The sequence below is a fragment of the Thamnophis sirtalis genome, unplaced genomic scaffold (assembly GCF_051295495.1).
Source record: "Thamnophis sirtalis isolate CommonGarterSnake01/CBP01778 unplaced genomic scaffold, rThaSir2_p1.2 scaffold_6, whole genome shotgun sequence".
Taxonomy (NCBI): Eukaryota; Metazoa; Chordata; class Lepidosauria; order Squamata; family Natricidae; genus Thamnophis; species Thamnophis sirtalis.
The window spans coordinates 108,113,526-108,130,666 of NW_028261386.1; the positions used below are offsets into that span (position 1 = coordinate 108,113,526).

The 17,141-nt window shown below is 36.9% G+C and overlaps 1 protein-coding gene across 4 annotated transcripts in view; it reads left to right on the top strand.

The window, feature by feature from the left end:
* The first annotated feature begins 2,031 nt into the window (after positions 1 to 2,031).
* HACE1 (HECT domain and ankyrin repeat containing E3 ubiquitin protein ligase 1) overlaps positions 2,032 to 17,141 on the top strand; it is a 46,647-nt gene continuing 31,537 nt past the window's right edge. For 3 of the 4 annotated variants that reach the window (XR_015697079.1, XM_087718710.1, XM_087718711.1), the window contains exons 1-10: positions 2,032 to 2,161; positions 4,564 to 4,618; positions 6,583 to 6,672; positions 8,768 to 8,872; positions 9,979 to 10,054; positions 12,999 to 13,130; positions 14,135 to 14,217; positions 14,735 to 14,831; positions 16,093 to 16,194; positions 16,537 to 16,643. Coding sequence is in view for 3 of the 4 variants with exons in the window: in XM_087718710.1 (XP_087574836.1) it covers positions 2,086 to 2,161; positions 4,564 to 4,618; positions 6,583 to 6,672; positions 8,768 to 8,872; positions 9,979 to 10,054; positions 12,999 to 13,130; positions 14,135 to 14,217; positions 14,735 to 14,831; positions 16,093 to 16,194; positions 16,537 to 16,643 (923 nt within the window). In the remaining variant the exon portion in view is untranslated. The other variant, XM_087718713.1, reaches the window with a different exon arrangement.

Genomic DNA, 17,141 nt, shown 5'->3' on the forward strand with positions numbered 1-17,141 from the left:
CTCTATTCCTAAGCATTAGTGGTGGTGTAGTGGTCTACTGGTTTATTTGACTTGTATGCCGCCCTATTCCCGGAGGGACTCAGGGCGGCTGACAAACCAGAAGGGAGGGGAATAAATACAAAAAAGTAAAACAAAAACAGAACAACAATACAAAACAATTTAAAAGTCACAACAAGCACAACCAATTCGAGTAGGGGTGGAACTCAACAGCCCCAGGCCTGCTGGGACAGCCAGATCTTAACGGCTTTACGGAAAGCCTGAAGGGTGGCGAGGGTCCGAATCTCCATGGGGAGATCGTTCCAGAGGGAAACTACCACTAGTACGTAACACAAAGAATATATGATGCCCATATACAATTGAATATATAGCATTCTAGTACCTAGCGGCAATGTGAAAATATTAATCACTTGCTATATATCAGTGACGGAGAACCTTTTAGACACTGAGTGCCCAAACTGAGCGCACATGCCCAAACTGAAAGGTGTGCATATGCATGCGCACATGCATGGACATGCACACAGCAGAGACCTGGAGACCAGCTGCGCCAGTGGGAGGTGGGGCATCCCAACACCAGCAACACGGCAAGAGGTAAGATCTTTTTCTTTCGTGAGCTTCTGTTTCATCGTTTGCAGGGAAACCGACGCCCATGAAAGAAACTCCACAGAGATATGACCTGGGGCAACAGCGCGTGTGCCAACAGAGCGCGCTCTGCATGCCATCTCTGGCACGCGTGCCATGGATTTGCCATCATGGTTATATACTTATAAGCTGCCCTTATTTCTTAATCATATTATTAAAAAGGAATGGACTGGTCTTCCTCTCCACAGCTCTTAAAGTTCTTAAAAGTAATATATTTTCCTATTTTTTTAATGAATTACTAATACAATTTTAAAGTGTTCTGATATGTCTTCAGTAGTTTAAGTCCTCTCCGTCACCTTACATCATCATAAGAACTTGAAGTAGACAATTGTGGGATTTGTTGTCTAGGTTTTGAAATGATTAACAGCCAAAACTATGTAACAAACAATGGTAATTTTTATTTTATTACTATGCAAAGAGGATGTATCACGTGCATGCAGGTACAGTGGACACACCTTAAGCCATCAATATACCTTGTTTATATTTCCTATCACTGTCACAGGTTTGCCTCCCACCCTTTCCTCATTGGCTGAGTACTCAAGCTGTCACAATCTATCCAAGACACCTAAAATGAATACATTTTCCCCTACCCTTTATTTACAATTCATCTCTAATAACTATTAGTTTCTAGGGTTTGTTTCTAGTTGCCAACAAATTCTAGATAAAACCAGTTTTTGAACATGCCAAGGGCCTCTCATCCCTTCATTCCTACGCATTAAGCACAAGCAACATTTATGAGATAAGTACATAGTGTATTCTTTTCGAAGGTTAATATGTCCTGCTACAATTTCTGTAAAAACAATGAACTCCTTTCTCACACAATGCATTTGGCTGCAAAAATCTGGACCATCACTAGATGACAACAAAACCATATGGAAACTCCCAAACTCTTTGCTAACATCTACTTGTTCTCTGTGGGTGTGATAAGTCTAGTGGAGAATCTTGCATAAAGCCAACTAGCTGAGGAATTTTGAGGTTCAAAGTCCACATAAAGTTGCCAAGTTTGAAAAATACCGGTTTAGTACACTCTGCAATTATGATGATTCCTTTGGTAAATGATGATTTCCGTAACATCACTTGGCACACTCTGCTTATATACGTCATGATGTAGCACGCCCCGCCCAAGAATTTAGAGAGGTAGGAACGAACTGAGGGCGGAAGCTTTCCTCATGCCATGATCTTATCTGAGCATGCGCCTCTCCATAGCGGTCCCGTTTATTTTGACTTAGCTCTATGGCATCCGTTCTGTAGGCGTCCGGCGCATGCGTATTGCGAAGAGGAGAGGCGCTTGAGTTCCTGGAACCGGCGGCGGGCGAGCATGGTTGTGTTTAATCTTAGTGGCGCCGCTGGCCATGGGCTGAGCATGACGGGCTCCGGGATTTCGGCGTGACAGGCTGGGCATAAGGCGGCCGCAGTGAGGGCGTTGGAGGAGGCCTGGCTCCGAGGATGGAGAGAGCCATGGAGCAGCTGAACCGTCTCACCAGGTCCCTGCGCCGTGCCCGCACTATCGAGCTGCCGGAGGGTAAGAGCGCGCGCTACGGGGACCATGGATGCGAGATGGGTCTGCTCGTCCGAAGAGCTGCAGCTTGCAGGTCGCCGGATCACAGGAAGGAGGAAGGAGTGAATAGGAAAGTCTTAAAGTGGGGTGTGGAGATCTAGAAGGAAAAATACTTCCTTCTAAAACTAGAGACGCCTTCAAATGTTGCAGAAAGGTTTTTTTGTGGGGGAGAGTGGTTGACTTCAAGCTTTTTCCTTTCCTTTTCTTCCACTTACTAATCAAATATATCAGGAATTTCTTCTCAGCTAGGCAAAGTGAGAACTAAGTGCTGAAGTTCAGAACTTGTCCCAAAGGTACTTTTTCAAGAGGGTTTTCTGGTTTTACTTTGAAGATGTTTTGCTTCTCATTTCTTCCCCACCATCCAGTCAGAGCTTGGATGAAGAAGCAAAACATCCTCAAAGAAAAAACCAGAAAGTCCAGTTACCTCTACAAAAAGCACCTTTGGGACAACCGTGACCTGGATGACTGAGAATCTCCATAGGCATTAAGTTCAGAATTTGTGTCAAAGAGTGGATGAATTGGAAAGGATCTTCTGTCTATGTAGTGTAACACTTTGCTTGCAGCTGGAATCTACTAATTATTCAAAATAGTGGCTACCTGGATCTCCTTAGAAAAACCTCAAGCCACGGGAATTCATTTGCTCATTTAAGTAGCTATTACTGTACTGACTCAATTTTCAGACCATTTCTGATATGATGCCTGAATGTTACTTCAAATTTCAACCTCTTCCCTTTTGTCCTGCTCTTGATTTCTATTCCCTTTCTAGAGAGAATAGGTAGTAGCTGTGCTCCTTCTTGGAAACCTTTGAATGTTCGGATAATGTGTTATCATGTTTCTCCTTAGTCTAATTTGCAAATTTAAAGGGGTTGCTGGGTGTGATCATTGCATCAGTTTGGAGTTAGTGTTATCAATAAGCTGATGACCCCTAGTTAGGCTTTGTCACTGTGGAAATCCTGCACCAGTGTCTAGAGCCTGTGAAGATCTGGTAGGAGTGAAACAGGATCACATTCAAGTCAACCAAGACAGGCTTGGTATTTGGCAGTAAACTACCAGAAAATTCAATAACCTTTGTCCTGGCACTTTGGACAGGGTTGAACTTCTCCTCAAGGAGATAACTTGGACTCTTGGCTGCTGCCCAAGCAGCGGTAGAAACTGGCCAGAATGCATTTTGTACATGCTCTATGCTCTTACTTGTTCCAAGATGCCTTGGCAATGGTAACTTAAGCCCTGATCACTACTCATGGATACTGTCGTGCACTTTACAATTGCTTGGAAATTGTAGTTGGTGCAAGTATGGGGACTTGATTATGGATAGAACAATCTGATCCATGTAGAATTTTACCAATGTTATAGTTGCTGCGTTGGTTAGCAGGCAGCTTCTGGGCCCAATTGAAAGTTCTGGTCATTATCTTTCATGGAGCAAGACTAAGATGTAGCAGATAACACCATATCAGAATTTTATTTATTTGTTGTATTTTTATTCCAAGCAATTCTCAGTGGTCATAATAGAAAATGAACATACACAGCAGATAATCGCAAATGGGCACTAAATATAAAAACAATAGTACCATAAGCAGTATGGGGATTGCATCATTTCCCAGATGCCTCTGGGATAAATCAATATTACATTATTTCTGAAGATCAGCAGCAAGCATGCTAGCTGCCTTTAAATCGTGCAGGAGACATGACTGAAAATCCTTTCTCCCAGGCCCAGAGAGCCACCAACAGGTTTATGTGTGGTCTGGACATTTCAGTTTTTTTTTTTCTGTATTCACAAGTCATTTTAACTTGCAATTTACATAGCAATAGCACTTAGACTTATATACAACTTGCTCATTTTACCGACCTTGGAAGCATGGAAGGCTGAGTCAACCTTATATCCTCTTTCTGTGTAATTTTCATTTTAAATTTATTTTTTAAAAATACTTATTCATTACTAGGGAATAATTTTAATGTTACTGTTTGTGCTCCAATTATTTGTGTTGATAAATAGCTGAAGCACATTTGCTTCTATTTTTTATTAATATTATCATTTTATCCACTGCTTCTTCAGAAATACAGTATTTCGAGATAAGGATGTTGTTTAGTTGCTGTGTGAAGTAGCTTCAAATGTATTAATGCTATTTAAAGAATTCCCTGGGTACCTAATGGGAAAGAAGCACCACTTCTTTGACAAATACTATGTAATGAAGAATGTGCAAATATCCTGTACATACTATTCTGATTAACACATATGTGTTTACTGACTGTAAAAGGAAAATGTCAGTACCAGCAAATTGTTTTTGATACTTCTACAATATTGTCAAAGCAGTAAGGTCATTTTATGCTTCAAAATGTACTACAACTATAATTTATTTTCTACACAGATAGTGAAACTGCTGTTTACACGTTAATGCCAATGGTTATGGCTGATCAACACAGGTGAGTCTTCACAAGCATCTCTTTAAGAAAAATTGTTCAGGCTTTGCATATTGGATCACAGGAAGAACTGTTTTAACATAATGGAGGTGCAATATTTATGTCTAATGCTGTTTTTCATTTGATATCATTTGAAGCTTATTTTTATTTTTAAAATTATGAAATGTTTCCATCCTAATCATGACAGAGTTGACAAAAGTGATAGTTTTTAAATGTTTCTTGCTTGCGATCTAGTGAAGTGTTACAAGAACTTTAGCCAAAATATGAAGAAAATGTCAGTGTTGAATAAATTATATTTTCTCATTTCATTTTTTAAAAAAATGAAGCAATTTTCACAGCCGGTTATTTGAAGGAGATAGCCTAATAAAGTTGCTGGTAAGCAAGCTAGAACCACATTGCTCTTGTTTGCTCAATGTATACATAATTTTTAAATTCGGTAGATTTTCTAAAAAAATATACTATTGTTTTGGATATAGTAATATTTCCCATCAATAAATGTAAACTAGAACTTTTTATAAAGATGTTTCCTATATAAAGTAGAAAATTTGTAGAACTGTTTTAAGCACTATTAGTGAAACAGAGAGGAAAGCAAATGAAAAATATTTTATAACTATGCCATTAAGTTAAGTTCATTTCCTAGTGACTGCATGAATAAATGCTTGCTCTATCAGCCTATCTCAGTGGTATACATATTGTAGGTTTTTTTCAAGGATATTCTCATAGCCCCTTTGAATATATCTACCTTATCTGTTTTCTTTCCCTTCTATTTCTTCAGCCTTGGCAAGTACAATCACTTTTTTCTACTTCATCATTTGTTAACATCACACACATGTTCATTTGGCATTTTTCTTTCCATGTATGGCTTTATTGGTCTTTTTTTAATATCTTAAGCAAAAGCCTTATTTGTTTAATGAGTTCAATAATCTGTACATTCTGTTGCATTTGTTTTTCCAGTACAGGTATATTGGCTGGTCTTTTAAATTTTCTGGCCACAGAATCTTGTTCTTTATTTATTAACATACTGTAGGATGTTAGTATATCAGGTACTGCCTCTGAAGTCCTTAAACAGTTCAGTAGGTGTTTTAACTGTGTCCGTGCTGTTCTCTTGCTAGCTGTTCCTTTTCCTGTAGAATTATATCACTTCCCTAATATATTCTTTACCGTCACATCATCTGATAATCCTCTTTTAAAGGATTTTAATAAAAGTGCTTTATATTCCTTTAAACTTCCAATTGCCTGTTCCCTTCTGTGATTATTCTTGAGTATTCATTCAAAGGTTCTTCTGATGTTCTTAAAAGATCATCCATTTTTTTGGTTATATTTTTCCTTTTGTTGATTAGGAGGTCTGTTTTGTCCTTTCTTCACTGCTATTGAAAATCTATATTCCATTGTGCTTTCTTTTTGTGCCACAAAACTTTCATTCCTGCTGTTATGATAGCTTATTCTGAAAATGACCTCAATCTTATTTGAAATTTGGAGAGTTTTTTTCTCCTTTCATGCTATCCCTTATCTCCTCTCATTATTTCTCAGATTCATAGTCATTTAAGTTTATTGAATATGTTCCTTACCTTGATCTTATACTGTGGCTATTCATCAGGCCTTGTTGGAACACCTATTCTAACTATATATTTAATATCAATAACTAATGGTGTGTGTCACAATTTCTGAAAATATTGAGGCTGTCTGGATTACAGGGTGGCTGAGAGTAATTATGTAGGGTATATTTAATGGCAATCAACGCCTCTTAAAATTTGCTGTGGAACAATTAAAGGAACACTTGCATGTCCTGCTTTTAAATATTTCACTGATGCAATTAATATTCAACTGGGTATTCAATTTTAAACTGAGCAGTAAGGTGGAGTTCTTGTTTTCTTTGACTTGCAGTGATGTGTCATACACAACAGCCATCTGTTCCCTATTAAAAGGAGCTGAAAATACAGCTCTCTCACTAACAAAATATGTCTTAGATCTGTTTCAGAGTTGCTGTCAAATTCAAAATTTGATGTCAATTATGCATTTGGACGCGTGAAGAGGAGCTTGCTTCATATTGCAGCTAAGTAAGACAGTCCTTAGAAGATTGTGAAATGTATTAATAATCATTCATTATAGGTTTCAATTCTTCGAATTCTACTTTTATTTTTAGTACATATTAATTTTTTTTAAATTTGTTTGATGATTACATTTTAAAATGTTTTTCAGTTTTTAAATAAAACAATCATTAAAATTAAAGAAAAAATAAAATTAAAAAATAAAAATGCAGGCTAAAAATACAAATCGTTGTTGTATTATCAAGTCCAGTTGGCTCTTGGCAATTGCCTGCAGTTTTATGGACAAGACTTCAGAGTGGTTTGCTATTGCTTCCTTTCCAGGTTTAAAGAGTGTGACCAGCCCAAAATTATTCAGCTGGTTTTGTATCTAAGGCAGAACTCACCATCTCCAAGTTTCTAGTCTGGTGTCTTAACCACTATAACACACTGATCTCATAAACACACACAGACACAGACACCCCCCCCCCCCATCTTTTGATTATTAGAGAAAATTGTGTTTTCCGAAGCAGATAAATCATAAATTTTCAACAACTATTCCTTGACCAATTGAATAACATCAATTTTCCAATTTGTTAATATATACTATATTACCAAAAGTATTCGCTCCAAATAATCAGAATCAGGTGTTCCAATCACTTCCATGGCCACAGGTGTATAAAATCAAGTACCTAGGCATGCAGACTATTTTTACAAACATTTGTGAAAGAATGGGTCGCTCTCAGGAGCTCAGTGAATTCCAGCGTGGAACTGTGATAGGATGCCACCTGTGCAACAAATCCAGTTGCACAGGTGGCATCCTATCCATTTCCTCGCTCCTAAATATTCCACAGTCAACTGTCAGATGTATTATAAGAATGTGGAAGTGTTTGGGAACGACAGCAACTCAGCCATGAAGTGGTAGGCCACGTAAACTCGTGCAACATCAGTGTGTGACCTCACAAATGCACTTCTGGAAGAATGGTCAAAAATTCCCATAAACACACTCCTAAACCTTGTGGACAGTCTTCCCAGAAGAGTTGAAGCTGTTATAGCTGCAAAGAGTGGGCCGACTACATATTGAACCCTATGGATTAGGAATGGGATGTCACTTACAGTAAGTTCATATGCGAGTAAAGGCATGTGAGCGAATACTTTTGGCAATATAGTGTATTTCTTCCTTTCAGTGTGCTGCTTGCTCTGTACATCCACCATTCCTGATAAATTCCAAAATTTTAGTATATAATTCAATATCACATTAGCATCTTTCATATTTAAAGATTTTCCTTTAAATCTACCAGTAAACATTATGCCCTATATGATATGGGCAGGTGATAATTGATCACCTGCCCATATCACATGGGTCAATGAGCCCTCAAACATTTTTGCATCTCTAGCAAAGGAAAGTTGATGTTCGTCCTTTCAAGTACATTCTTTAAATGTATTCTTTCTAATATACTGCAAATTTAATGTTTCATTAATTTCAAATATACTTTAAATTTCTTACAGAGTATTCAATGAACCCATAAATGTGGCTTTATGGAAATTCTACTTTGTTATTTACATGTTTGGAATATCCCAGAAATGTCAATTTAAAAAATCTTCTTGAGCTTCTGATAGAGATGTACTACGGGTTTTATTTTTGTCATGTATTTCATTAAGTATCAAAATAACTCAGTTGGCATTGAGGCATAGAATGTATTAATAGTATGTTGAGAAGTCTGTAGGATTTGCCCATTCTTGTAAGGAATGTTTGTTTTTGAGCTATAATCTGAAATACTGAAAGTTCTTTTACTTGAGGACAAGTCTTTGTGTCATATTTTATACAATAGACTAGTAATTTTTAAAGACATAAAGAATCCCTAATTTAAGTACTTGCTAACTTATTTAACATGTTCAGCTTTGTCTTCAGTTTCAGTATTTTAGTTACTCTGTAGTAAACAACATTTTTTTTATCCTAGCTGATCATCTTAATTTTCAGCACAATTTTTGTTGAAATGATAAGTTGAAATAAAAGTCATGACTTTTAAATTTAATATGATATCATTATGTTGTTTCTTTATTTGTGAAAATTATCCTTTTCTACTGTTTTTTTTTTAAAAATATGTTTCTAAACTTTCTCTCATAGCTGTGGATCAGTTGAATGTCTAATTCTGTTGCTAAAAAAAGGTGCAAATCCTAATTACCAGGATATTTCTGGGTGCACTCCACTTCATTTAGCTGCTCGGAATGGGTAAGTTCTAGTGGCGCTAGTTATTTGAATAGTAGCTGTAACAAAAATAGCTAAGCAATGTAAATCTTTGATCTTTTAGTGAGCCTTTTTAAGAGACCTAATGGAATCTTTGTTGAAATATAGTGACGCTAATATTAGTCAGATTTGAGGATTGTTCAGACTGCCGAATAATACTTAAGTACTATAAGAAGCTATATTTTTATTCATCTTCTGGATGTGATCGATGCAAATATTGCCAAATTATGTTCCATGTTTTGAGATTTAAAGGTATGCATGCAAAATGATACTCTGTTTAAATCCAAGGAAACTGACAACCTGCATTAAAAATGTTCAAATAATATATACATGTTTCTTAACTTAAATTTTAATTACATCTCATTTCATTCCCCCACCTCCCCCCGAAATTAGGAATAATGTATAGGGTAAGTTTAAATATAATCAAGTTAATAATAACATGTTTAGCTCAGTATTTCATTTTCAGTCCAACTGAACTGAGGACATGGTTACAGTATTGTCAAGTAATTTTAAATATATTTATATAATTAGTTTCCATTAACCTGCTAGTCCATTCTTCTTTACTGAATACTAATAATGTTAAGTATTATTATTATTAATGTAATAATAGTGGCTCAGTGGCTAAGATGCTGAGCTTGTCAATCAGAAAGGTCGGCAGTTTGGTGGTTCCGTGTAACGGAGTGAGCTCCCATTATTTGTCCCAGCTTCTGCCAACCTAGCAGTTCGAAAACATGTAAAAATGCAAGTAGAAAAATAGAGACCACCTTTGGTGGGAAGTTAACAGCATTCCATGCACCTTTGGCATTTAGTCATGCCGGCCACATGACCACGGAGATGTCTACGGACAGCACTGGCTCTTTGGCTTTGAAACGGAGATGAGCACCGCCTCCTAGAGCCGGAAATGACTAGCACATATGTACAAGGGGAATCTTTACCTTTACCTTTAATAACTAATAGTTACTTCATTTGGTTAGATAAGTTATAAACCTCCTAATGTCCAGTGGGATTGAGGGGTATATATATTCATATATGATTAAAACAAAAAAGGATATTGGACATATGACTGATATTTAATTTATTTTTCTATGCAGCCAGAAAAAATGTATGAGCAAACTACTGGAGTACAGTGCTGATGTCAACATTTGTAACAATGAAGGTCTGACAGCAGTAAGTGCTATAATTTTATTCCTGTCATACACCTCACCATCGGATGCTGTAACCGATCATAAATGGTTGGTTTCCAAGTGCTCAAAAGATCATGTGACTGGGTTGGTGGTGTAGCAATTGTAACTTTGAGGATGGGTTGTAACTAACTTTTTTTTTTAAGACTGTTGTAACTTTGAACATTTGTTAAGCGACTGGTCATAAGTCAAGGACTAGCTGTACTTCTGTATACTTTACTGAAATTTCTAAATTAATGGAGAAATTTTAAGTATTCTGCTTCCATGAATATTAGACCTTTGTGGGCTTCCGGCTGGCCATGGTGTCTGAAGAGCTGCTTTTTCTTAGCAGTTCCAGTCCCAAGATCGCGTTACGCTGTCTGGACAGCATTCATCAGCTGTTTGACAGATTGATTACCTCTTCTTCCGGCGAAGAAGAAGGGGGTGAGTAGCTGGGTTTGGGAAGTGCTCCATTAGCTCCCCCCCCAAGAGATAATTCTGGGGTGTGGAAGGTGTGAGCCCCCCTGCAACTCAGCGAACTCCGCGCCTGGGATTCATTCTGCTTTTCTGCAAAAACTAAGGCACACGTCCACCCCTTGCTCAACGTTTGATTTATACTTGAATCCAAGACAGGCTGGGCAATATCGGAGAACTTAGAACTGTATATATAAACATACTTTAATGCCATTTTTTAAAAAAAAATCCTTCTACTAAACTAATGTGACAGAAGATAAAAATGGCGCCGAAGAGCTCTAAAGGCGGGGTTGTGCTGTAACATTGCAAACTACCATAGAGCTTAAATTCACTTAAAAATCACTAAATCAGCAGTGATTTATTAGCAAGCTACAGAGAAATAATTGGAACAAGCGGTTTGTCTGGACTTATTAATTGGGTGCAAGATAAGATTAACTGAGGAAATGGCCTCAAAGCAAACTAAAACAACAACGGCTTCCAAAAGCGCGGGGAGTTCCCCAGCTCCGACAAGTAAATTAGAGTCTACCCCCCCAACCCCCGCTCTTCCTGCTGGAGAACCTTTAACACAAGAAGTGTTACAAAGAGTGTTAAATGATGCTTTAAAAGACCATGCAGCTGCGTTAGAAATTAAAATACAGAAGATTTCTGCTGCTTTTAAGGAGATCTCGGAAAAGGTTAAGGGGTTAGTTCAGATTCGTAACCAAGAAATTAGAGAAGATAGAGAAGTTTTAAATGCTTATATGGCTATATATCTATATTGGAGGAAAAAGTGGAAGATGTTAATGAGTCCAATATTAATCTGGAAACTAAAATGGATGCAGTCCAAGGCAAGGTTTACGATGCAGAAAATGAAATCACAATGCTGCAGTACAGACAGATGGAATTTGCTCTGAGAATAAGGGGCCTTAAAGAGAAAAATCAAGAAAATCTGAAGGAGATTTTTTCAGAAGCTTTTGATCAATTGATGGGTCTTTGACTGAGGGGACTTTGACTGGCAAATAGACAAGATATATCGTGTTAATTCATGGATTGCTAGAGAGAAACAACTCCCAAGAGACATTGTAGTGTATTTTGCTACAAGGGATATGAGGAATTTGATATTACAAGAGTCTTACAAAACCAAGTTGCAGATTGTGGGCCAGGAGGTAACAGTTTTGAAGGAAATCCCACCCAAAATGTTGAGATCTAGAAAAGACTATGCATTCCTAGTGGATGAACTCAAAAATCGTCAGTTACAGTTCAGATGGGAAGCTCCAGCCGGATTAGTGGTCAACTACCTGGGACAAAGATATCGTTTTAACTCAGGAAGGCTAGAGATTTTTACAGCAATGTACTAAAGGCTGGACATCCCCCGCCTCCAGGACCCAGAGAAAGGGAGCAAGAAGGACAGACCAGTCAGCAAGATACTCAAGGATTATTGCAGGTGAACCAAGTTCGGACCCCTCTGGTGGAATTAGAAGGAGCCAAAGAGCAAAGACAAACCCGAGCGGCCGCCAGACGTATGGAACAAGAACTAAAGAAGCAACAAGCTCTGCAACAAGCTCATGTAACGGCTAAAGAAGCCACAGATTTTAGCTCAGAAGCGGTGGGAGGAGCCAGGCCGAAAACCAAACTACAGGATTTCGAGATGGCTCTTAAAATGCTTCATACTTTAGCCTTTAACTGTTTAATTACCTGGAGGATTTTCCCCAAAGTTATTGGTTGATTCAATCTCTCCCTTTGCTCATCCTTAACTATAGGTATTTTTAGGTTGCAGGCCAGATGGAAAAAAGATCCGAAAATTGGTATTACGCAAGACGAGGACAATCTATTAAAACAAATTAGGGATCAAAGTCAAATGCATATAAAAAGTTTATATAATGTATTAATAGAAATGGATTCCGAAACAGAATTAGTTAAAGACTGTATGATAAAGTGGGCACAAAATTTTGAAGAACCAATAATGTTGGATACATGGGAAAAGATATGGGTAAGAAATGTAAAATTCACGCAAGCTCAAAATCTGAGAGAGAACTTTTACAAGATGTTTTATAGATGGCACCTGGATCCTAAAAAATTGGCTTGCATGTATCCGAATTTACAACCTAAATGTTGGAGATGTGATTGTGTGGATGCTACATATTACCATATATGGTGGACTTGTAAAAAGGTTAAACATTCTGGATAAAAATATGGTGGATTATGCAAAATATTTTTAAAAAGAGGATAAAGTTTACTCCTCAGTTATTCTTGTTAGGTATAACTACTGATTGTACTGTTATAGAGACTAATTTGATTTCGAACCTAACAACGGCAGCAAGACTGTTGGTGGCGCAATACTGGAAGAAGGAAGAATGGACATTAAAAGTAACAAACTTAGCAGAGATGGCTAAAATATCAACATATCTTAAGGATCACTCAGATGAGAAATATGAAATGTATTTGAGCAAGCTGTACATTTCCTTGCTGAATGCGTGCTCTGTTTTCTTTTGACCCAGATCCATTGGCTTGCTGTTAATGGACGAACAGAACTGCTTCATGATCTTGTTCAGCACGTTTCCAATGTAGATGTTGAAGATGCAATGGGGCAGACAGCCCTTCACGTTGCTTGTCAAAATGGCCATAAGACGGTAAATTGAGGAAGATAGCTTGAACCTGAATGCTCTGGCTTTAGACTGTAAACATTTTATATGCAAGGACATATAAATTTCCTAGGAAATCCCAAGATTATTTATTGACTCTAAGCAGGTAATATTGTTAAGAAATAACTACTGATTTTGAAAATGATGGACCCCTCAGTTCAGCATAACATTAAAACTTTTAGATATTTTAGGTTAGGGGTGTCCAACCTGATAACTTTTAGACTTGTGGACTTCAACATCTAGAATTCCACAGCTACCCAAGGGAATTCTGGGAGTTGAAATCCACAAATCTAAAAGTTACTATGGTTGGGCAGGCCTGTTTTAGACATTTAGCTGTTTCAGTCAGGTGTTAGGCTGAAACAATGACAGCATTAGTTGCACTTTTTGATGATTTGCGGTGTTGTTGTTGGCAGTGATGCATTTCTGTCCCCCTCTCTCTTGTCACTCACTCTCATCTGTTTATATGTCTGTCTGTCATCTTTAGAGACAACATATCCTTGAAATCTGGTACATTGTACTAATAAGGCTTATGTAACCTGTACACAACATTCTTAGTTTTAGTTAAAATATTTTACAGTATTTATTTATTTACAAGCGGCTTAATTCATTGGGAAGATATTATTTAGTTCTTGATAATCTAACTGATCTCTCAATTTTAATGAAGATTATTAATATTATTTTTATTTATTACTAAATTTACTGTATATGCCACTTAACTCACTCTCAGTGACTGACAATTATGTGATAAGAAAGTCTAAAATGTAGAGCTAAGGTAGAAAAATTAAGTTTTAATTTTAATTTCAGAACATAAGGCTTTTTTATTGGAGAACATGTTTTTGATATTATAGGAACATAATATTGTAGATGTCTGCATGCAATGGAAATAAATTCCATTGAGATTAGCAAAGGTGTCTCAAAGTGAGTGGGCATAGGATTGAAGCTTAAATCATATTTGTAAATTTATTTCATTATTATTATTTTCTTTCTCAAAGACTGTTCAGTGTCTTTTAGATAGCGGTGCAGATATTAACAGGCCCAATGTTTCAGGAGCAACTTCTCTCTACTTTGCTTGCAGGTATGACTTGTTCTGCAGTTTAAAACATTACATGAAATGGGTTCTGTGTTAAAATTGCAATGAGCCAACTGGAGAAGTGGGTATAATGCTGGCTTTGCCCTTCTCACCTCTGTTCTTAATTAACTGCGTCAACCGTCTTGACCTAACTGCACTCTTGCACTTAAGAAAGTGTCTTGTGCCAAATTAGACCAATAGTTCACAGTAGGCCCATGCAAATAATTTAGTGAAAATGCTTTCCTCACAGTTGCTTTTTTGTTTGCTTCATTAAATATATATATGAAATTGATTATGTAATCATTGTAATACAATTAAGTTCATCTGTGATTTTAACAGTAATGCAAGTACAGTAGATGTTTTCTTCTAACCTCTGTGTGAAGGATATCCTAATCCGTTCTCAGTCAGACTTCCTTACAAGGATGCATATTATTTATCACATGTTTTATGGATTGCAGAAGAGAATGGATGACAGCAAAGCCTCTATTAACCAGTTCTTACCAGGTTTCTATATTTTATATAGCCATGGCCAAAGAGACACTGCACAGATTCTTCTGATGAGAGGAGCCAAATACTTGCCAGATAAAAATGGAGTAACCCCACTTGATCTTTGTGTACAGGTATATATTGGTTTCAAATTTATATGGACAATTTAAATGTACCTGTTAATTGCCATTGTAATCATTAATCATGTGAACATAGGTGCTTAAGCATTTTATGAAGGTGCTGATAGATGATCTAAGAACAGTTGCTATAGAGGCCGCCAACATGGTGCCCACAAGACATACGTAGTTCAGGTATCACCTTCAAAAAACATTCTAGTAACTGCCAGATATTCAATTAAAGTAATATTAAGAAAGGGTGAAATGCCATAAGATATTTTGGGTTATTTTTTCTCTCATTCCTTCATTCCTTCATTCGTTCAGTTTGTATGGCAACCCATTTCAAACAAGTAAATCTGGGCAGCAAATAATCATACAATTTAATAAAGCCAATTAAAACATAGTGCAAAAAGAAAAACTAAATACATATAGCAGCCAAGAAATATTTTAGTCCTAATATATTATTAGCGTAACCAGGAAATGAGGCCCTTCACACACTTGGAACCCCAGGCTCAAGCATATTCATATCTATGTTTTTTCAAAGGAAAGGCCTAAATTCATAGTCATTCCTTCCAGTAATTCGACTTGAATTGGCATAATGTTGGTACTCTCTTTTACATTGTAAAATTGTGGAAAATAATTTTTTCTAGTCGTTACTATTCATTATTGTGTAGAGTAATGTATCTTTGTGTTGTATTTGTGCTGATAAATAAATAAAGGGAGACTAGTATAGATCTATTTCAAGCTATTTAGCTCTCATCAGCTAGCCATACCCTTACTGGGATTCGAACCTGTGCTGTATTACATCTTAGGCAGATGTCTTAACCATTAAGCCACAGGTCCTCCTCCTTATCAGCTGAAGCCAGGGAAGTAGGTATATATTTAGTGTCACAACCCCTGGTATGCCCCAATTATGGGAGGAAGCTAATTTCTTCCATTATCTGTCTATCGGCACGTCACAAAAGACCATCACGACAGAAACCCAATATTTTTACTGTTGCCTTTGCCACATTTGTGTTGTATTTGTTCTGATAAATAATGTATCTTTATTTAAACATTCAAAAAATATCTTTTTACTTTGAGATGTGAGCTAAAACACTTTCATGACAATGAGTTCTGAGTTTTTGAAATAAAATGGCCTTGCCTCCCTAACAATGGGTCCTTTTAATTTGCACCTGTGTGTGATCTCATCAAATATTTCAGTTATCTTCAACATTTAAGAAACAATTTCTGAATGTGTAAAAATGTCTGCTTATGTGAAAACATTGTTTTCTTTCAGGGTGGTTATGGAGAGACCTGTGAAGTGCTAATACAACATCATCCTAGACTTTTTCAAACAATTATTCAAATGACACAAAATGAAGATCTTAGAGAAAACATGGTAAATTCAGTTTTCCTCTTGTGTTAAACCTACAAATTGATGTGTAAGTGCTTCCTTTAAGTAAATGTATTGTTTCTTCTATGGAATTCTAAATGAATCATACTTATAGTCAGATTCTATATATGTTTATCTGGAAAAGCATCTCAGTGAAATTTATTCTAATATGTATACATTTTCATAGTGTTACCCTGATAACCTGCACAAAGTAACCTCATTTAAACTCGTGGAGTTTATATCAGTATAGCTCTGCATACATAAACTAACTCTTAGCAGAAATGGTAAGTCTTACTTATGTTAACTAATGTGATAATACATCTTAATGGCTTCTCTTTTTATATACAGTTACGCCAAGTCCTAGAACACTTATCTCAGCAGAATGAAAACCAGTACCTTAAAATCTTAACAAGTCTTGCTGAAGTAGCTACTACAAATGGCCATAAATTGCTTAGGTAACATAGTTATTGTTATTCCTCCTTCTCTTCTTCCTCAGATGGGATATTCTGATTGCCATTCAAGCTGAAGGTACATAGATTCAAAGATAATAGTGAAGCAGCTGGACTTTTCTGAACAGTCACAAGAGTATTGTTTACAAAAAAAAAGGAAAGAAAGCTAAACTATGGGGTTGAATGTGAAAACGGTTTAGTGATATTTATACTGATAAAGGATAAGCAACATGTGCCATTCAGATGCTTGGGTTAGTTCCACCAGAGATACAAGAGATGGATACAGAACTAGCATCATTTTCTGCATAGAAGTCTTATTCCTTGCAAATAGAATATGACAGTGATTCTCAACCTGTGGTCCACGGACCCTGGGGTGTGTGTGCAATGTTGTCACAGGGTGTCCATGGATGCTTGAAGAAATGTTATGATTTAAATCTTGAGTTAAGTCTTTGGGGGCCGTCGCCATGTTCCGTGGCCACAAAAGTTGTTTAAAGGGGATCTGTG